We start from the raw sequence: 23,562 nt of genomic DNA, 5'->3' as shown, positions 1-23,562 counted from the left end.
GATAATTGCGCTCACTTTTCGATATTCTGCGGCTGGCATAAGCTATCACCCTGTTTGCTGTACCATCATGCTGGTAAAGTGCCGCACCCAATCCCAATAGGCTAGCATCGGTGTGTAGTTCAAAGCTTTTGTTGTAATCTGGATAAGCCAAGATAGGTGGGTTGGTTAACCGATCAATTAGTGTATCGAAGGCTGTCTGGCATTCATCATTCCAGATAAAGGGGGGTTTTTCACATTCTCTCACACGTCTTATTTTTCCAGTTCTGTTTACTCGCTTATACAATCCATGAGTTAATTCATTCAACGGCTTAGCTATTTTGGCGTACCCTTGAACATATCGACGGTAGTAACCAGTCACTCCCAATAGCGTCTTGACCTCCTGAGCATTCTTCGGTATTGGCCATGTTCTAAGCACCTCTGTGTTTGCGGGATCAGTCTGCACACCTGCTGCAGATACCACATGGCCTAGGAATTTAACTTCATCTCGGAAGAACTTACATTTTCGGGCCTTAAGTTTCAGTCCTCCCCTCACAAGTCGTCTAAATACTTCACGCAACCGACTCAGATGCTCATCAAAATTATCTGCGTAGACTATGATGTCATCAAGATAAACGATACAACCATTATACAACATATCACCAAGGCATCTCTCCATAATACGCTGAAAACTAGCCGGACTAGTTGCTAACCCCATGGGCAGCTTTAGACACTCGTAATGACCCACCGGGCTTATAAAGGCAGTCTTTTCCACATCATTTGGGTCCATTAAGATTTGCCAATATCCCTGAGTCAAGTCACAAACCGAAAAAACTGTAGCACCCTTCAAAGCATCAAACGTTTCCTCTATCCTTGGTAGAGCATATGCATCTTTTATGATCTTGGCATTCAGACGCCTGTAGTCAATGCATAGGCGGGTACTCCCATCTTTCTTTCCAACCATCACAATAGGAGCTGCATATGGGCTGTGCGAGTCTTGAATTACCCCACTGTCCAGCATACCCCTCAATATACACTTGAGTTCATCATATTGGGCAGGTGGCAATCGTCTATGTCTCTCTGCCACTGGTATATCATCTGTTAACCTGATACGGTGCGCTTCAATCTCACAGGTACCCAAGTCATTCTCCGACTTCGAAAAAACAGTCTGTTCTTCAGTGAAACACTTCTGTACCTCTTGAATCTGACTGTGTGACAATTCTGACTTAGTAAGGTCAAACCTCACACCATCTATTTCAAATGTATCTTCACCATCAGACACTCCATCCTCTGGCTGGCTCTGCATAATCGCTGACTGCTGACCAGGGCTACCAATCCAACTTACTGCTCTCGCTTCTCCAATAACCTGACCCGGCCTTACAATTATGTTTTTATCTGTAGTATTACTTATGCGAACCGGTACCTGAGACTTCTTTCTAAGACATTTAAGAACTCCAGTTGTTGCACTAGTAGCAATGTTACTGGGAGTGTTTCTACTTGACTCTACAGCAACAATGTATTCGTCATGTGCCGTGCCTCCTCGTACACTTCCTAAAACCACTCTGTCACTGTCTGGTCTGATGATTAATGGCTTCGGCACAGCAGCCTTCACATCACCCAGATACCCATCTTCTCCTATAAAACGCTCACGGGCTGCCAATATGCTGCATGTCTTCCGTCCAACTTCCGACATTCTCATAGATCGCACAGTCTTCTCTCTGTAAGACAGTGTACTATTATTCATAAAACAATTCAAAAGATTGGTGCCCGCAGTGACTGGTACATTTCTATTGTATTCATTATTGACGGCTACCAACACCAACGTCTCATGCTCCTCAAGGGAATCAAACAAAGCACGAGGAAACGCCATAGTCACTTCAACATATCCCAAATAGGGCAAAGTCTCTCCTCCGGCTCCAGTGACCCGGAAAGACTCATCTAGTAACATCAAAGAAATCGAAGACAACTTTTTCTTATAGTAGTCGTAAGATATAGTGGTAACCTGGGATCCAGTATCAATTAAGCAGGGTACCAAGTCACCATTAACATACACTGACTCTTCTGGGGCTCTGCCCACCAGTCTCTACCAAATGTCTTCTTTCATCATAAAAGGTTTCCTTCCCTGCTTTGCTGCAATTACTTGTTTCACCTTATGTTTTCTGTGCCATGCCTTTAATCCTTGATTCACTGAAGGGGGTGGTCCCTGTTGTTCCTGTCCCAGTGTTGCCTTTCTTTTTGGATGAGGGCAATCAGGGGAAATGTGGTCTTTCTCTCCACAATTATAACAGGTTACTGGTCCCTTCCTTCTGACTCCGCCCCTAGAGCGACATTGTCTACGTAGGTGTCCCAACAATCCACACTCATAACAGGGCCCAACCCTTGCTGGTGCAGTCACGTTCACGGCTGGCCCTGCCGAATACACTGGAGTAGGCTGAACCAATGAGTTTGCTACACTCAATGGCGATGCCATTACAGGTGGTGCCTCCCTCCGACCTACCATTTCCTCTTCCAATTGCGACTGTTTAACCATCATTTTATCTATCTGCTCTTTTATGAGGGAAACAGCAAGTGTAGTAGCCTGAAGATGTTTCATTATGTTATCAGATTTATGATCACCTACTGTCTGTTGGTGACTGTTAGAAGGCTCCTCCTCATCACCTGCCACTGTCTGATGTGCTCTAGCAAGAGATGGCTTACTTCTGGTCTTTCCTCCACCCCATTCAAAATTCTCCTGTTCAGCTCTCCTAGCTTCACTCCACAACTGCCTAAATGTTGATATGCCATCATATTTATGCCTTAGGGCCTGCTTGATGTCTTTGTCTCTCATATGAAACCAAAAAGCAGTGCATAACGTTCTATCAACATCTTCAGCTCGTATGCCCCCTCTCTCTTTCACATTATTCAAAGCCAGTTGTAACCGCAGTCCATAAGACTTCATATCCTCCATCTCACGTTGAGCACTCTCTCTGTGGAATCTTTCCATTAACATAGGACCCGATTCAACCTCACCATACGGAACCTCCAATTCCTCAAATATTTCCTCAAGGGTGGCATCTTCTCCCAAGTTCATAACAAAATCACCTGCATCTCCTTTTAACGACCTCTTAACTGCTGCAGTCAACGTGTTGAGTGATAGATGCTTGTCCTTTTGTAAACATCTAATATGGTATTTCCAACTACGAAAAGAAACCTCCCCTTTCTTATCAGAACTACCTGAAAAAGTAGGTACAGGGGGCTTAGCATACGTTCCACTATTTGCAGCAGCAGCAGGTAGAACTGTATTCTCATCAACAACAACACCCCTTGCTCCCAGGTGGCCAACACTTGTCCCCTGTCCAGAGCAATCATATTCAGCTCTAATATCATCCTGGCGTCTTCTCTCAATCCTACGCCTCTCTCTTTCCTGCTCTAACAATTCTTGAAATCGCTGTTCAGCTTCCTGTTTCAGTTTCTCTTTCTCCTCAGCTATCAAAGTCAACTCTACCTGTTTCATAAGTTCCTGATCTCTCTCTGCCTGTTCCTCTTCATCCAACCTACGATTTGCTTTAGCCAACATTCTCTTTTTCTCTTCCTTCTCTCTACTCAGTTGCGCTGTATTCCACATGCCTGGATTGGCTGGCGTATCATAAATATTCCCTTCAGTACTTCTCTCCTCATCTATCATTTCCTGTTCCCTGTCAGCCATCATGGAACAACTAAACAAACAATCCTCCTATCACAAAGACTTAATAGAAAAAAAAATGACAGAAAAGTTTAAACAACAGTATCCTATATCAATATATATCAACAACAAAGCTCAGTGCCTATTACTAGCGGTCATACAATTTGTCAACACTAGATGGCGCACTATACACATCTGTCACTAACTAACACATCACCACAAAGAACCACCAATAAAAACAGTACATCACTCGCTGCATCCACAAAATATCAGTTGCAATACTAATCACTACTAACAAAATCGTACCAAAATTTCTAAGTATTTGGAGTAAAAAATTAGAAAATTGGGCATAGCTTACGCACTAGGCCTACCATGTTAAATACATATCAACACAGCAATAATCAATGTAAACAACAACAACAATCCAATATGGCTGCCCCCAGGTATTTACACACTGAATGCAGGACACTTGAATTTCCGTAAGCAACTCTGCATGAATCTACTGCCAAAAACAATTTTTTTAAATCCACCACAGGCCTCCACGTCGGGCGCCAGTTATATGACCCCAACACGTAGGCGCCAGTTATATAGCATCAACGTCCACGTGTGGGAATAACAGTGATATGCCACTGATTCAATCCACTTTTAAAATGCATAAACAACCCGTTTTATACCACACCGCGGCCAGATTCCAATTTCTAAACAACTTGGACATAAACCAGGGCAAACACTTTAATGTGATAGGTCCGGGATGGATCAAGGCAGTTTCACAGTGACTCGTACAAATTCACTCACCATCAACAACAATAATTGCACAATTCTACACGTGTTGCAAGTATCAACAATAAACATGGCAAATCTGTATTCTCCACTCAAACAAACATTTCACAATAGCATAGAAATACAGGTAGTCATAAGACACAATTAAAATACATCAAATGATAACCACTTTCAGCCCAACCCACTTTTATAGAGCTCTGAAAACAACAATCACTATCGATTCAGTCCCTCGTCACGTGTTACGTGTGTACGGCAAAGTGCTCAACGCGCACGTAGTTCCCAGCACCAGGCTAGTCAACGACAAATCGGCGAATTCCAAGTTACCATCAAGTCCCGTCGGTTACTCAGCATACCATCGATGGAGGGGCCCCTTAGCGAGTCTTCTGTCGGATCCAGGTCGGCCTCCTTCCTCAATTTCCGCCACTTCACTTGATTTTAGCCGCAGCTATGAAAACGCCACTACCACTTTCAAAATGTCGTTCGCGCGAAGAGAGAGAGTTTCTTGACAACCTCGTTCACAGGTCACACTTTCTAGCCTCTCTCCTTCACGTTCCACACGCCATAAACAGCCCACATTTTAGTCGGTCTTTCAAATACATTACATTCATGACATTCGAACAGAATTCAAATTATCAAAGTAAAATAAAGATACATAATCAACTAAGTTCAAACAAAGACTTCTCGTCTCAGTGGAGGAAATAATTAACAAAACACAACCCCTATACTTAAGACACACAGTGCGATTGTAATGCTAAACACAGTTATCGGCTGACTAACTGATGAATAACCATTCGAAACAAAACATATACGATCGCCACCAGACGTTGTGTGGCCATAGGTAATTATAATCCCATGAAAACACAAACTCTACACTACAAAATCCTTCATCGCAACGACCAAGGCGGAAATGAAAGCATTACCATAAAACGCACAATGCCGTTTCAGTAACCCAAACACTAGAACACTCTTTTAACATATTTACAGTAATTTCATATTATTTAAATAAGTAAACAATAACATGGACCATGTCCGGGTTATAATTACATTACATTCGGTTACACTTCTAAAAGTCACAAATTAACGTAAACCAGAATTTCGAATTATTACTACATGTTGTTAATGTTCCTACTTACGATTACAGAATAGTTCGTCACTGCCATCAGCACAGTCAGGTCTGATTGGCTCATCACAGTACAGATACCAAGGTATGCACTGACCACTACGACAACGGAAATAACTATCATCCGGGCACATATCTGGTATTATTCAAGCAAAAACAACTGTCAGTCTATATTTCCGTGCTATGTTATCATAATCCCGGTAGTCTATTTGGTCTCTGCAAACAGATTGAACTTTTGAACAAAATCGCCATTATCTCGATATGTTAGTGGTTTTAAATAATATTCCCCAAATAATTATTGAGAGATATATTAATTTGCATATAGTTTTATTTTAAGATGTCAGCCAAAACGCGCGTATGATATAAACCAGCATCTAATTAGCGACGTCATTGCAAATTCTCCCAACCTCAACTTTTCACTCTATTCGTTTCATCTATAAAATTCCTTTGAATTGACTTAAAAATAGCAATGCACCCCGAAGCGGTAAATAAAGTTATGGCTACTTTATATTTTAATCGCAATAGCGTAAACCAACAGCAGCCAGTCTTAAGAAAAGTGATCTAAAGGAGCCTTGAATACGCACTAACAAATTACGATCAGCGTTTTTTATTTTATAAGCAGAACAGTGGATGTAAGGAATGCACAGAGTATCACATTAGTGACCCTACAATATTAGATTTATAAAACGTGCTGTGATTGAATTTCATACGTCTAGGACCAAAATAGATTAACTGGCCGAGAACCAAACTTATGATAATTACGGTTTTCACAGTTTACTTCGTCCGTTCCTCCTGGGCAGTCTGACACCATGTTACATCGTCTCTCGAGTAAAGCACACGACAGGCCGCACAGGAACGTACTGGATGCACATGTATCTGTAAATAATAATGTAATTGTTTGCATCAATGCCAAAATAGCAATAATTATTTCCGCCACCAGATGTGACGTCTATCGAAGGTAGTCATATTTATTCTGGAAAACATTCATATAAACGAACACATATGAAACGGGTATTCATGATCGCGCTCGATCAGTGACCAAAATGTATAGTTTGTCTCTACGCTGTAAGACATAGAAAAAAATACTACATTTTTCTGCATCCTATGTACCGAACTGATAATATACTAGTATAGTTGAACCACACTTACGGTTGCTGCACTGTTCATCCTCATCGCGGTAACAATCATAGATGCTATCGCACACATGTGTATTATCCAGACAATACTGTCCGTCCCCACTGTTTCTCTCACACAAAATTGTATTCACCGGACAATCATCTGCAAATAAAAATACTACGACATCAACACCATCACCAACACATTTGTAATACTGTCACGTGTATGTCATAAACACCCTGGAAGATGAATAGAAATTCACGTGTTTTTGTAGTTTCACACAATATTCAGTATAAGTAAAAGCAATTGGTACAATCCCAATACCAATTTATTCATTTAATATCACATTATGTCATGGGAACATTGTGATTTGAAAACAAAAATACACCATACCCTGTTTACAGTTGAATTCGTCACTATGGTCCAGACAATGATAGTGATAATCACATCGATGTCTCATATCAATACATTGTCCATTTCCACATCGATACCTGTCCGAGGAGCATATACCTAAAATATACAATGTTATATTTAAAATTTATTATCACGTGATCGTCGACAAATAATAAACTACACCGCGGTAAGATGATACTGACAGTCGAATGTGTTAGTAGCTCATTCTAGCCAAGTATTGCGCTGATATAGTGACGTCATCAGTAGTTGGCGTCCACAAGTGACCTTGATTAGCCTCGGCCATACATATGTGATGAGTTTACAAGTAATTTATTCTCTAGCGATATATGTGGTTGCGTGATATAAGTATGTAATGTATGGCGATGTGTCATGGTAAGAAATCAAATGTTGAACTGGTTATTAAATCAGGTGATACAAACAATGTGAGTTTTAAACTCACATGTGAAACATATCATAAGTCAGGATTGACATGGTTTTATTAGAGTTTAGGGATTTGTTTCTTATACAGATTTTATCAGTAAATTAATTGATAACGTAACCACGCTGACTATTTATTTATTTTCATTTTACCAAGGCGTATGACGTGTTTAATTAACTCTCAGCTTATTTTTACATAAACTATCATTCTATAGAATTTACGGTAATTTGTCACTGTGGTTTATTTGTTTTGGAATGGTGTGGAGTTACTTTTTTAGTCTGTCAAGGGGAAATGTTGCAGCGTTTATTAATAAGTTGTCTGATAATGTCAACATTAATATTTTTAACAATTTTACTGTTTTTTAAAGTAATTCATTTTGTTTATATATATATATATATATTGTATATTATATTATTTTGTCGTTCTATAGACGTAGTTTGCATTAATTTAATAAATTATTAAATAAATCAATAATGTATGCGGTCATATTTCAAATTTATATTCACAATTAAAATATCATTATTTAAAATACGCATTTTCAGTTAGATCTAATTTGAATTTTTTAATACATGTAAGCACATTCCCATTGTCTTTGATAACAAGCACGTTTGAGTGTTTTCCTCTTAAAATAGATTTACCGAACAATATTTACCGCCTTTCTGTCTATTGTTATCAAAGTTTAGTAAATTTGGAAAACAATCCTGTTTAGCTTGCATTTGGTGTGGTTTTGTTCTCTTGCAGTTCAAAGTGGTGACTACAGAATGTATGAATAAATTAACAGTAGTGTTAACCCAAGTCGGGGTTTATTGCCCAATTCTGAGATGTTATGTTATTAGTACGATATGTTGGAAAACATTCGTGATCAGAATTGTTGCAATCTGTTCCTGTCGAAACTGCAAAAATCTATAAAGAAAACAAAAAAGCAGAAAAAATGCACTTAGCATTATAATTTGCTCAATACAAATCGTTCTTATTTGTACAACAGTTAGCTAAAATTAGAGTTAAGAATCACTCTCGCGCAAATGTAACAAACATTGAGCATGAAGCAAACAACATATAGTTCACGGTTTACTGAGTAAACTTTGTGGGCATCTTATTACATATGTAACAAGAAATATGTTGTTCAAGCCGTCGTTCAAGCCGATGTGTATTTAATGATAACATGACCACATAGCTCACTGTGACAGTTAAACACAAACACACATACTCAATCTTTTTGACGTTATTTTTTTATTTTAGAAAATCTTGGCTTATCATTGTTGAGCACAAAACAATAAAATAGCTCAAATTGATCCACGAACTCAAGCCCATCCTTAAAAAGAATATTAATCACTGGACGCGCAGTTATATTCCAACAAACACTAAAGCTGTGAAGCTTACCCTGGTGGCAGTTCTCTTCGTCTGACAAATCGAATATTCCGGGAACACCTAAAACGACACAGTCATTTGAGCCGTCGCACATTTTAGACTCGGCAATACAGATATTAGATGACTCACACTTCATCATTGTACTTGGACATTCGTCTGTATATATAAAGGTATTAGTATATTAGTGAACTTGTGTTGTTACAAACAGAATATCATATTTGTATTTCATATTGTGTGTCGGTGCATTTATTTATGGTTGGCGATCATGTTCGCGCAATAACCAGTAAGGTAGTGTACGAGGTTTCTCAATAAATCTTCTACATGAAAGTTTTTTTGTTGCAAATTGTGTTTGTGTAAGTTGTGTGTTACGTTACATTGGGTTTAATGGGAATACCTGAAACTTTTTCTCAATAGAATAATACAATTCACCAATTTATTACCTCTTAGGACTAATCATTGTGCTAATGCAATAAATAAATATACACTCATAACAATGTAGTAAACCGATATAAAGTAAACAAACTTGCATGTTTCACAACCAACTTCATCACTTCCATTGCGACAGTTTGGAAATCCATTACATCTCAACGATATCGGTATTGTAGTTAAATTATCTTCACATGTCCATCTACCGTCCTCTGAGAATATGTCTACATAACAAACACATTGATTGCAAAATATATTATAAACGCCAGCACATCACGTAAGTGTAAGTCAGAATTTGGAGTTAGTCTATCCGCATGTTTCATGCCATTATAAGTCGTTATATTTGCGATGAATACAAATATAGCTATATCAAATTAACCACGGCGTTCAATCAGTAAGGTGTGACCTGAGGAAACATTGTTTCCATGAAGATACTTGTAAATAGGTTTCACAATTCTGGTTAAGTGTACTAATATAACATTAAACAGGTTACTTACAATCGCCACATCCTAATTCGTCACTTCCGTCTTTACAATCCATTACTCCGTCACATGTTAATGCATTCATAATGCAATGCCCAGTAGCACATTTGAAATGGTTGTATGGACATTTCCAATAATCTGAAAACATAAAGGGTAGACGAATATGTTATATGCACCAATTGCATCACATTATTGTGGCTGTGATTCATTGGATAGTTGACTAATTAATGCAAGATGCAGTAACGAGGTCCATGAACCTGAATAACATATCTTTACAGATAATATGTTTTATAGTTTATGTATAAAACATGACAGACAAACAACCGCGCAGTTATGTGTTAGAAAGCATGGTTAAATTCAAGATATGAATGTCGTCTGCGCAGCGCGACCCCAATTGCGTTTGGATATTAATTCGTTGCGATGGTTCTCTAGTCATTTCCTTTCTTATCTTTTAGATAATACAATGAAAATGTACTACACATAGGAAAGTATATTTAGAAATTTACACAAATTCACTCATATACTGATTTACCTGTCGTTTTGTGCTTATGTATTTGACTGAACACAATCTTGTATAATGTAGTATTGGCCATCCCATTAATAAAATACAATGTTAACTCCCAATCTTTTAGGTTTTAAAAATTATATAACTTTTAGTTAAAATATAATTCGAAACATGGAAGTGAGCGTAAATAGTCGTTACCGACTGTGGATTTGGGTATCAGGACAAGATATTATTTGAGCACACTTTGCTTCATTGTGTTTTAAGAATCGATAAGAATCCTATCTGTCCGTGTATAATTGCAACCATTATACCTTATATGTATATCTTTTGGTACTACAATAATCAACATTATATTAAAGTATTAGTATTACATTATAAGCACAACTCAACTTCATAGGAACTATGACTTACGATCTTCACAGCCAATTAGTTCATCGCTACCATCAATGCAGTCCACGACACCATTACACACATCATAAGGCTGTATGCACCTATTATCCAATTGCCAAGAAGTGTGACATGACCTAATTTGTCCACCGTAACATGGCAAACCTTGCAAAGGTTCTGTTGTTGAAAAATATAGTTATAAAATATAAATGTGATATATTTAGTCATATATTTATATAGTGCAGCTAAAGCTAATAAGAAAATACAGAATTGAACATAATTTATAAATTTAAATATTAGTAAATGTAGGAAGTATACTAATTTGAATATATGTAAAAGTTTTATATCAATTTGATTATTTGTACATATATATAGAAATATTTTGAAATGTGTGTAGACAATATGCTAAATATTTGTAAATATGTGCAAGTTAGGCAATACTTGAAATATTAGTACATAGGTATAGGTAATATATGTATGATTGCTATAATGTGTTTGTAATTGTGTATAAATATGTATTAATACGAATATATGACGTAATATACTCACGTCCTACACATCTAAATCCCTTTGTGATGTCATACACGCAAAATCCAGCTGAAATGAAAACATAATTATTGTATATGAGAGACGGCATTGGCTGTATTTCCCACAAACCGATTGTCAAGGAAAGAGATAAATGTTGTGATTCATATGTGAATTTGTGCTAATTTGTACTCAATTTTTCAAATTTATGCTGAAATAAACGTAACATAACTTCGGATGGGCTAAACTGTACACTGTCTTGGCGATATTCTAAAAATAACCATTCAGTGGACAGTACGGATTGCTTCCAAAATGAAATGAACTAGAGCTAACATGCCCAACTTCATTCTGTATATACATTGGCGTTGATCTGTCGAAGCGCATAGCTATATTCACTTCAGAAGTACAAACACAGTACAATCCCACATGCTTCATATGTAACTCACCAGAAATCAGTAAAAATACAGCATACAGTACATATTAAATTCCATGTTTTTTAATTAATTTCTTGGACATAAACAATGTATGGCACTTACGTTGTGCACATCATAAACAAATTCATATCGGAAAGTATAATGTAACTGTATTAAATCATACCTCGGTAAAGGGTACAGTCATCGGGTTCGTCGGTTCCATCAGCACAGTCGCCGACGTGACCATCGCACAGTTTATACTCTGGAATACACTCACGTGATTCACATTCGTATTCTCCTTGCACACACCCCCCTGCAAAGCCAATACAAATATAGTGCATTGTCCTGTGCTACGATGTGCAGGTAACATATTCCAGTCTTATACTTGTTTGAATGTTATAAGCAGTGATAATTAGTTTAACAATTCATCTATTGAAATCAATGAAGTCATGTTTTGTTCACAAATTATATGAACTTTGGCTTCGATTATTAAGGAAAATACTGTATTCACAATTTAAATCCGATGTCACCAGGAAGTAATTGTCAAATACTTATACAAGTAACGAATACGGGTTATCCGCCACGATATATGTACACTCCCGGTGAATCAGCGCAAAGCCTACACGCCGCCATTGTGATGAACCCTACGCTGATTGGTGGTGCCTGCTCCTAAGCGCGCCCAATCAAATGACTCAATTTAACTGCAGTGAAATACAGCTTTTCCTAACACGGTCACGCAAGGGGTTCGTAGTTTGCTGATTTGGAAAGAATACATATATTTATTACGCCAGATGACACTCTCAATGTGGACAGTGTTTATATAAAACGCCAGAAGAAATACATATCATTCAAATCAAATTATGTATTAAAGAGGCAAGAGAATTGTTGGCTTTCAGCCAAATTCATAAAACTGTTGAAATCACATCCAAGTGTAAACTTGTATGAAGCTATTTCGTTGAGCATTTCAGCAATTCGCAAACACATTTAAACGCGTGGAGTGTTCCTTCTATGCGTATAATTTATTGGTAATATCAAGCTTTCAGACCCTCATTACTGTGAAAAGTCTGTAATAATTTAGTATGAATATACAATTTATCAATATCTAAATTACTTGTCAACCATGGATATTATTGTCATTTTTCTCGTTAATAAAAGATAACATTGAATGATATTAATAACATATATTACATAACGATACACACTGATCATACTTACGAATAAAACACGATCCACCCCAGAGTTCATCACTGTTATCACCACACTCATCTCGGTAGTTACATTGCAAGGATAGAGGCAGACATTTACCATTGTCACATTTATATTGATTGGATAAACAATTCCCTGGACCAGAAAGAAAACAAGACAAAACAAATAACCACCACCAAATATAGAAATACGGACAACCTAATGTTAAAACACCAACATATAAATTATGGGAATACGGAAACGCTAATTATGGAAGTATGTATACATCAATCTACAACACAACATACCAAACAAAGGAACACATACACACTAATTATATATATTGAAAATGGAAACATAAATACATCGAACATGAAAACACAAACACGTCAAACATGAAAACACAAATACATCTAAACATGAAAATACAAATACATCTAAACATGAAAATGCAAATACATCAAACAGGAAAACACAAATACGTCAAACATGAAAACACAAATGCATCGAACACGAAAATACAAATACATCAAACATGAAAACACAAGTACATCTAAACATGAAAATGCAAATACATCAAACAGGAAAACACAAATACATCGAACATGAAAACACAAATACGTCAAACATGAAAACACAAATGCATCGAACACGAAAATACAAATACATCAAACATGAAAACACAAGTACATCGAACATGAAAACACAAATACATCAAACATGAAACACAAATACATCAAACATGAAAACACAAAATGCATCGAACACGAAAACACAAATACGTCAAACATGAAAACACAAATACATCAAAGATGATTACACAAATACACCAAACATGAAAACACAAATACATCTAAACATGAAAATACAAATACATCAAACATGAAAACACAAGTACATCGAACATGAAAACACAAATACATCAAACATAAAACACAATTACATCAAACATGAAACACAAATACATCAAACATGAAAACACAAAATGCATCGAACACGAAAACACAAATACGTCAAACATGATTACACAAATACATCAAACATGAAAACATGAAAACACAAATACTTCAAACATGAAACACAAATACGTCAAACATGAAAACACAAATACATCAAACATAAAAACACAAATACGTCAAACATGAATACACAAATACATCAAACATGATAACACAAATACATCAAACATGAAAACACAAATACATCAAACATAAAAACACAAATACATCAAACATGAATACACAAATATATCAAACATGAAAACACAAATACATCAAACATGAAAACACAAATACATCAAACATGAAAACACAAATACATCAAACATGAAACACAAATACATCAAACATGAAACACAAATACATCAAACATGAAAACACAAATACATCAAAAATGATTACACAAATACATCAAACAAGAAACACAAATACGTCAAACATGAATACACAAATACATCAAACATGAAAACACAAATATATCAAACATGAAACACAAATACGTCAAACATGAAACCCAAATACGTCAAACATGAAAACACAAATACATCAAACATAAAAACACAAATACATCAAACATGAAAACACAAATACGTCAAACATGAAAACACAAATACATCAAACATAAAAACACAAATACGTCAAACATGAATACACAAATACATCAAACATGATAACACAAATACATCAAACATGAAAACACAAATACATCAAACATGAAAACACAAATACATCAAACATGAAAACACAAATACATCAAACATGAAAACACAAATACATCAAACATGAAACACAAATACATCAAACATGAAACACAAATACATCAAACATGAAAACACAAATACATCAAAAATGATTACACAAATACATCAAACAAGAAACACAAATACGTCAAACATGAATACACAAATACATCAAACATGAAAACACAAATATATCAAACATGAAAACACAAATACATGAAACATGAAAACACAAATACATCAAATATGAAACATGAAAACACAGATACACCAAACATGAAACACAGATACATGGAAACACAGATACACCGGACATTTAAACTATACCGTGTTGACAGTCGAGTTCATCGATAGCATTGGGACAGTCCACTATGCCATTACACCACATGTACTGTTTTATACATATAGTACTATCATCATCACATGACATGTCACCTGGCATACATGGTCCTGTAAAAAGCAACAATTTAACAGTGTACACAATGATGCGAAACACGACTTTTATTAGTTTTATTGTCGCACATCGAACAGGACGCGGCACGACGACCACCATCTATTAACATACAATTATACGGCAAAGTATTACACTTACAGCACTACGTCACAGCAATAGCCTATCCATGCAAAAACGGCTTCAAATAAAATAAAATGTACGTGAATTATAAATAATGGGGGAAAATAACAAAAAACATATAATTCATGTACCTCACTCGAGTACCATAGTCAATAAGCTGTGAGATAGTCGGACTTTTTATGTGGTAGCAAAACCAGCAAAACTTTTCATTGTTGAGGTGGGGATAACAATTCGATACAGTCTAACCAACCATCTGAGAAACCATGATTTCATAATTCAATAATTAATTAAATTCAGCGCAACAAACATATTCTTTTCATCTTTATAAATATTTATACATTTCAATGGCAATTGAATCGAATTAGCCAATCAGCGAGTACAGTGCAAAACGACGCATTTGAAAACGTTCTAATGTTATCTAATCAACCAATAGAAAAAAGTTTCAGTTTTAATTGTGAATTTTATAAATATTCATAAAAAATGAAGAGAATGCTATTGTTGCGCCGAAAGTTGTAAAGATGATCAATATAATTTGATTTCGTCAACACAATACACGTAGATTTACACGATAAATTAAAGAGCGGTGGTCGTCGCGTTAGATATGGGACTCATAGCGTATACAACGCGTGGAAAATGCATTGCTTATTTACATAAAATTTGAACACGCGCTGCGCGACGACCACCGCGCTTTAATATCAGCTTGTTTTATGATAGTAATGCCCGTGGGGAATTATTTATGCGATGTTACACAGTATTATATTATTGATGGTCCCGCTGTGAGTGATCGTTAACCGCTTTGATCGGCTTTCACCGGCGGGAGGAGCCCACATTGCCAGCGGGGAGTGCTTCTCTATTGTACCGCTTCAGTGGTAACTCAATTAATCACTTCGTATCGGAAATGGGAATACATAATATCGAATGACAGGTCGTATTTTGTGGCAAAGAAAAACTGTTCATGAATCATGTACCGTGACGTTGTCTAGGGAATAAAGTACAGCAGGGCACGATAACAGAGCGCGTTAACAGGGCAATCACGGGGCGTGTGCACAAGTGCACCTCACCCAATATTCAAGCAAATATTCCCATTCGAACCGTCGTATCACACAATAATGGTCAGCGTGGAGTCTTTCAATTATAAACCACAAAATATTTATAACTACGCCTGTGTTCCCTTCTTCGTACAGTAATTACCACAATTCTTCTTAAGATATTGTTCATGTAAACGTAGATACACTTATAGTTAAGTATCTATCAAACGTGTAGACAAATGCATAAATATTTTTGATCTGCAATGCACGTGTTTAGTCCACTTTTTATGTGTCCGTCAACACAAATAACAAAAAACAACAATACTGAAATGCTTTGTGAAAAAACATGCACTAACACATGGGTATGTGTCCGATTCTTTAATTTGGTGCATGAAGTATGAATTGTGGTCATAACAGCAAACGTCGAGTGGAGTAACTATTATTTGTCCCCCAAACATTACTTATACCATTTATCTATTTATCACGTGACCATGTTGCATTATCAGTCACAGTAGTGACGTTCAATGTCAAATATCCTTAGCTGATATTATACGGTACAGGTCACAATATTCACCTTAAATGTTATAATTGTTTGTGTGCTGTGCGGGGGTACCAATTTTACAGCAGCGATCCGAGGATGTCAGAACAATATCGACTGAAAATTTATTTCGAAACGCTACCGATTAAAGGGGTAGTGAGTTAGTCAATGCGACTTCAAAACAAAAATGCATATTGGCTGTTATATAAAACTACTAGAAATACCTAAATTTCAAAAGGTTTTGAGAATTAGATTCATAAAAACAAATTAGTGAAAAATAACATTGAGATATTTTACAATTACTGCATGGCGATACCACATGAAAATGGCGCGATCATTTTGGTTATTACGTTTGAAATTCAACCTGGTGATTCCTTTGTAAGTAAACATCAGACACAGTTCGATTGACAAATGTAAAGTTAAACGATTGGAATAAATAACAGCAAACGAGTGTTAATTGTATGTGCCATTACACAGATCGACTCTCTCCAGATTGGAATGAACAAATACGTGACACAGGATGGGTACGAAAAATAAAAACATGCAGATAAGGATGAAAATCATTATGTCATTATCATTATTCGGAGCAACAATACTGCCTAAAATTAAGGATTGATTTTGCCATATCCTCTCGTTACCTTATACCTGACATACGCAACTTACTTGATTTCTATTTCGATATTCAAAATATATTGTGTACTCATTTTACTTTCATGAATCAGGTCAACGACGAAGTGAATTTAGCAGTTTCTTGTGGTCTAATTACAAAGATTCACATACATTCCCCGACTGTATATAATTACAAATGGAGAAATAAATGTCAAGCTTGCTTATCGCAACGGATGTCTAAAGAAGGGTTTACAATGGCAAACTTTGGTTACTTTTAGCTCACTCAGTGTCACTTGCGTGATACATTTTCAAATTGTACCATGCATGACGTTACTAGAAAACATTAATTCATTTACCTATTTCTTTGTGCGTTCATTCTAAAATAAAATGACATTGTCAACGTGGAAATTACTTTATATATCTCACGAAAATGATGAAACCGGTGAGCCGATAAACGAGCACATTAGTTTTGGATAAGATGTACGGCCTATGAACAGTTTATCTACTATAGCATTGATTCATCAACGGTAAATACATACCTATATAATTTGCATAAAATAATGTAGTTAATAATATTGTAAAACAATACGCTGGTGTTCATGGGTTAAAGGGCGGCAGTCGTCACGCTGCGTCATGTTCGATATGGGACTCATAGCGACGTATACAACGCGTGTAAAATACATTGTTCATTTACATGAAATTCGAACACGCGCTACGCGACGACCACCGCGCTTTTAGTTGGTAACTCGCATATTGAAAACGTATGACAATGATACAAATCAGCTTTACAGTTAAAATAGTGAGCTTGGCGAGGAATGTTTTACTCACCACGATACGTGAAGGAGAAACGTGGCTCATTCACTTTAGCCAGGTCTTTATAAGTACTGTTCAGTATAGCAGAAAGTCGTAACTTGTTTGAATTGCACACAGTAACAGCCGGGAACGTCACCGAATCTTCTGACATCACATCTATCTTTACAGCGACGTCGTAGCGCAGATATCGGGCGACGAGCGTGCCTACGTGGATACTGTACCCGGTAAATGCACCGAGAACCACAAGTATCCAGGCTGTTTTTCGAAAGCGTGTATTCGAGGCGGCGATTCGAGCTACACCGTGCGATGTCGTCCGACGGGCGAACTCCTGCACTAAATAACCAATTCTTGTATTCTTCACAGGTTCATCCATTGCTCACTGAAGTTCGGAGTGTTCAACTTCACCTGGATATCAACGATACATTCATATAAACTGTATATACTGTATATACTGTATATATATATACTGCGTCAGACTAATGAATCAATGTATATGATCATCATATGTTCATTGTGGGACTAACAGTCTGTCACTACCCAATGAAATACGAGTATGCATTAACTGATGAATAATATATACTAAGTAATGAAGTTCGTGCTAGTTTTTAGGTTTCATCTACTTATGTATTTATCGTTAAAGTTGTATAGGTATATTATCATTTGTCTACGTCGACCCAAGCCTTAGGACATCGACAGTTGTAATTCCCGCCGACACGACTTACCGCTGTTCCATTATCCGTATTATACACAATTCATATTTGTCGTGTGATTGATATTGAAACTTTAATCAAGGATGTACAATCAGTATGATGTCAATTCAAAAGGATCTAAATCATGCTCCGGGCATTTCAAAAGATTGTTAGTCAATTCGCTTGGTTCAATTTGACTTTTTATACTGCGGTTCCTTTGATCTTACAATAACATATAAACCCATGTTACTTGTTTGAGAATCGGTATAATAACATACCTCGCATGTTAAATTTCATCTGTCTAAGAACAGGTGCGTAGTATGCACATATGAAAACTGCAATTATATATAAAGCTGTTGAAAATACACAAATAGATAAATTTGTCGCTACATTTATTCTACAAATTACACATGATGTCAGTTGACAATGTGTGTGGACACATAATAAGCTGTTCAGCAATATCCATCTTTTTAATTACGAACCACCCACTGCATGCAATAGTGTCTGAAACATTTATAGTGTTTAAGGTTGAATCATCGCTTGTGTTTCTTTTTGAGGTACTTCCGATTTTTGTGAAATGTGTTTTAGATACTTTTATAAACACAAATCCGTTCATCTATCTATCTGCACATATAAATCAGGTTAATACATTGTTCCTCTATTCACGTATTTTCGGGCAACATTTCAATTATTTCAAATGAGACGTAATTATGGAATGAGATTCTGTTTTATATCCATGCACACCAGGATTTAGCAATGGTCCCAGTGAATTGGGTGTGATTAAGTTACGGGACCGTGGTCGAAATAATTTTGTGTTGCAAATCTATATATAAGCTAGCAAGGTTGTCCACGGTCATAATCGTATGACCGTGGTCGGTATACTTTCCACAGCATCTAGCCAGATTGATCATGGTCATAGTCATATAACCGTTGTCGACATGCATTGAGCTTTGATTGGTCTTTCTTTGTTTTGCTTATGTTATATATCACGCTTATGAATATTGGATAGCTTGAAAAGTGATATTTATCTAATATAATAGTCTTGCCACTGATTGAAATACTTTCAGATTATATATTAATATGGGGGATGATGAGGTTACTGTTCATGTAGGTTAGGATTCCGTATTTAACACAAGTTTCAACATTTGTGTTTGAAACAGTGTTATCGGGATAATTATTCACCAACCAGAGGTGGCCGCACAACATTTTGCATGAGGGGCGAGATCTGAAATCTAGCCCCTCTAAAACGCTATTTCCTGCATTTTGAGGAGCAAATTTTGCTGACACAAAGACAACATTTTTTTGGGTTGGGGGACCGCCCCTTCTGCCCCCCTCCCCCGTGCCACCGCCACTGCCAACTAAATATTTAAATGGTGTTACGTATTAAATTTTACATTTCTGTTCTACACCAAATCCAAAGTATTACCACAATTATAATATCACGACCGGAAGGACAAAATATTGTCTACGCATGAAGTGACCATGTTTATATGTCCTGATCGGCACACGTCTGGGTGCAACAAGTTAAAATAAGCACACGTGTGCTAGTAGGATTATTGTGTATTGTGTATTGTGTATTATTGTGTATAGGATATTGTGTATTGTTTTAGGTGATTAATTCGCATTTTCTTATCAAATTACTGCTTCCATCAAACATTGATAATACGTGCTGTATACAGATACTTTCATGAAAAGACTTTGATATGGAAAACATTCTATTTAGTATAAAAACAGAGTTGATTTATAATGAGACATCATACATAGATAAAATAAAACACAGATTATTTACTTAATTTATAATATATTTCAATAACATATAATAAATGTTATGTTGTTGCAACATATACTTGTGGGGTTAAATGCACTTGTGATGACAAGTTGGCATTAAAATTGTAATTCAAATTACAGACAAATTATTCCAATAAGGCATGTAGTTATCATCTACAATATGATGCTTTCATCCGATATCACGCCATTTCCGTTTCCCCGGACATCATTTCCGTCGAGGAAGACGCCGTTTCCGTAATCAAGGTCGCCATTTTCGTATTCGCCTTCGCCATTTCCAGAAACGAAGACTCCATTTCTGTATTGGTGTTCGCAGTTTCAGTATTTGCGATCGCCGTTCCCTCAGACGGAGATGCCGTTTTCGTATTCTCGGATATCATTTGCATCGAGGAAGATGCAGTTTCCGTAATCCCGGACGCCATTTCCATAAAGGGTGACAACGTTTCCGAATTCAAGGTCGTCATTTTCGTATTCGGGGTTGTCATTTCTGTATTGGCGGACATTGTTTTCGTACTAGCCATTTTCTTATATATGTGAAACATCAAACTATCATCTCCGTCCTCTAAACTAAACTTTTTGTCGCTCTCAAAAGGGTTGTTTGCCGCCATTATTTCCTCCTCGATGGCGTGAAAAATAAACTCATCATTTTTTTTGGGACTATTCATTTCACCCTCATCTTTCACGGCAGTTTCATCGTTTAATTCAAGTCCAGGAATTGCTTTGCTTGTTCAATGATATTTTTATTCTTGGTATGACAATTTTGTTCAATACTATCAACAACTTTAATTTTGATTACTAGTACTTTGCCTTTGTACTTCACAACTATCGTTGGGTCAATTGTTTGGTCTTCTTCTTGTTCCGCCCTCTCACAATAAGAAACAAATAAAGGTGGATAGGAATCCCTATTAAACTTCAAACCTCTTTGTTTAAAGTGTTTAGATTATCACATGAGGAGTATTAATTAAATATCATACATAACCAGAAAAGTTGATAGATTTTCCTTTATAAAGGGTATGTAAATAGCCTAAACCAGGCGTACTTAAAAATCTCCGACAATCTCCAAGTTCTTAGAAAGAATTACCTACTCATTAACTAAAAAAAACACTCGGCAGGTTTTTGTATATTTTACGGTTGTCAGAGTAGTCGGCCAACATACAAGGTCGTTCACGTGACTAGGCTAGTAGCTTAGCTTATATGTCCACATAAATTATGTACTGTGGTATCAAATAAGCATTTTTGGCTTAATATTCACCAAATTGAGCTAAATAAAATTATCTTCCAAAAAACAAACAAAAACAAATGATAAAGGTCCACCCATAGATACATATTATGCTGGTAGATTTTAGGGAAAAAAATGACAACGCCATAAGTTATAGTGTGCCGTAATTTTGGGGTATTTCACTGAGTATTTTCATCGTACCGTATTAGGAAACGCGAATTCCAAATATAAAACGATTATACGCGTAAACGTCCTCTAATAAGAGAAAACAAACATGGCTGCTCGCAGGGTTTGACCGAGTCCCACACAAAGTTCGCTAAATCTGTTCTAAACGTTTCAGATTTCGGCATTCCTTTGATCCCTGGGAGGAAAATATGTATAATAATAAGGTTATTACGAGGATACTGCAAAGTATACACGAAGACTTCGCGCATCGATCGCATCGACCTCGGCTGCGCATAAGTCGGTCTTTGTGCGTACTTGTAAGTATCCTCGTAATAACCTCTTATTACTGTTACTATTTTTAAATCTGTAATTTCCCAGAATTTGGTATTTATAACAATTGCTCGGGCAATAAGACTGGAAGTAGTAGTCAATAACAAGACAAAAATACGATAAAATATTATCACGACCGGCACGATGGTACACGGCAATCAGTCAGTGTCAAATAAACTACGGATTACAAGACTAGTGACTAAACTAAACTAAACTAAACTAAATTAGACTAAACTAAACTAAACTAGACTAAACTAAACTAGACTAAACTAAACTAGACTAAACTAGACTAAACTAGACTAAACAAGACTAAACATTGAATCTATTTGCAAAACAAAAAACGTGCCACACGAGGGCTATTACATATTTTTTTTTTATTACATGTGTATCTGATATTCATCAAATTAGAAAATAAACCGAATGAAGTTACATGATGTCGATTATGACCCAAGTCCCAGCGAATCTAAATCTGAAATACAGTCAAGATTTAAGAGATGGGGAATTCTCTGATAATTATCGAGTGATGATATTTCAATATTGAACAGATTTGGACTTCAGTAACAGTCACGACATTTGAAAACTGTGACCCAAGTCTCAGCGTTTTTCAATATCGATACAAAACTCAATAATTATCCCAAAATTATCCATAAATCTCACAAATCGTGACTATGACCCAATTCCCACACTAATATCGATCTAACAGTTTCAAATCTCAGAGATTTTAACCAATGACTCAGCCTGTCGCTAAATCTGTTCTAAAAATTTTGATTTCGGCATTCCCTTGATGTATTCCTGAGAGGAAAAAAGATGTATAATAATAAGGTTATTACGAGAGAACTGCAAAGTATGCACTCAGACATTACTCGGGCGCATCGACCTCGGCTGCGCATCAGTCGATACTCCAGCTGTACTGTCTTCGTGCATACTTTGCAGTATTCTCGTAATAACCTCATATTGCTGTTATAGTGCCACACGAGGGCTATTGCATATTTATTTTTCATTACATTTGTATCTGACAGTCATCAAATTAGAAAATAAACCGATTGAATTTACATGATGTCGATTATGACCCAAGTCCCAGCGAGTCTAAATCTGAAATACAGTCAAGATTTACGAGATGGGGAATTCTCTGATAATTATCGAGTGTTTCGTTCGATGATATTTCAATATTAGAACAAACTGGGACTTCGGTAATAGTCACGAAATTTGAGAACTGTGACCCAAGACTCAGCGTTTCCAATATCAATAAAAAAAATCGATAATTATCCTAAAATTATGCGAAAACTCACAAATTTTGA

The 23,562-nt window shown here is 36.4% G+C and overlaps 1 protein-coding gene across 1 annotated transcript in view; it reads right to left on the bottom strand.

Moving 5' to 3' along the window:
• Positions 1 to 18,449, bottom strand: part of LOC144349923 (uncharacterized) — a 29,278-nt gene extending 10,829 nt beyond the window's left edge. The window contains exons 1-13 of the mRNA XM_078008268.2: positions 18,092 to 18,449; positions 14,842 to 14,964; positions 12,807 to 12,932; positions 11,776 to 11,904; positions 11,203 to 11,250; positions 10,678 to 10,830; positions 9,777 to 9,899; positions 9,381 to 9,503; positions 8,866 to 9,009; positions 7,047 to 7,163; positions 6,687 to 6,815; positions 6,300 to 6,413; positions 5,551 to 5,673 (exon numbers count right to left, since the gene is read on the bottom strand). Of these exons, the coding sequence (XP_077864394.2) occupies positions 5,551 to 5,673; positions 6,300 to 6,413; positions 6,687 to 6,815; positions 7,047 to 7,163; positions 8,866 to 9,009; positions 9,381 to 9,503; positions 9,777 to 9,899; positions 10,678 to 10,830; positions 11,203 to 11,250; positions 11,776 to 11,904; positions 12,807 to 12,932; positions 14,842 to 14,964; positions 18,092 to 18,449 (1,810 nt within the window). The remainder of the gene's footprint in view (positions 1 to 5,550; positions 5,674 to 6,299; positions 6,414 to 6,686; positions 6,816 to 7,046; positions 7,164 to 8,865; positions 9,010 to 9,380; positions 9,504 to 9,776; positions 9,900 to 10,677; positions 10,831 to 11,202; positions 11,251 to 11,775; positions 11,905 to 12,806; positions 12,933 to 14,841; positions 14,965 to 18,091) is intronic.
• Positions 18,450 to 23,562: the final 5,113 nt, after the last annotated feature.

Source organism: Saccoglossus kowalevskii, chromosome 15 (assembly GCF_978046115.1).
Source record: "Saccoglossus kowalevskii chromosome 15, keSacKowa6.1, whole genome shotgun sequence".
NCBI classification, from domain to species: Eukaryota; Metazoa; Hemichordata; class Enteropneusta; family Harrimaniidae; genus Saccoglossus; species Saccoglossus kowalevskii.
This window is presented reverse-complemented; position numbering and strand designations above follow the sequence as displayed.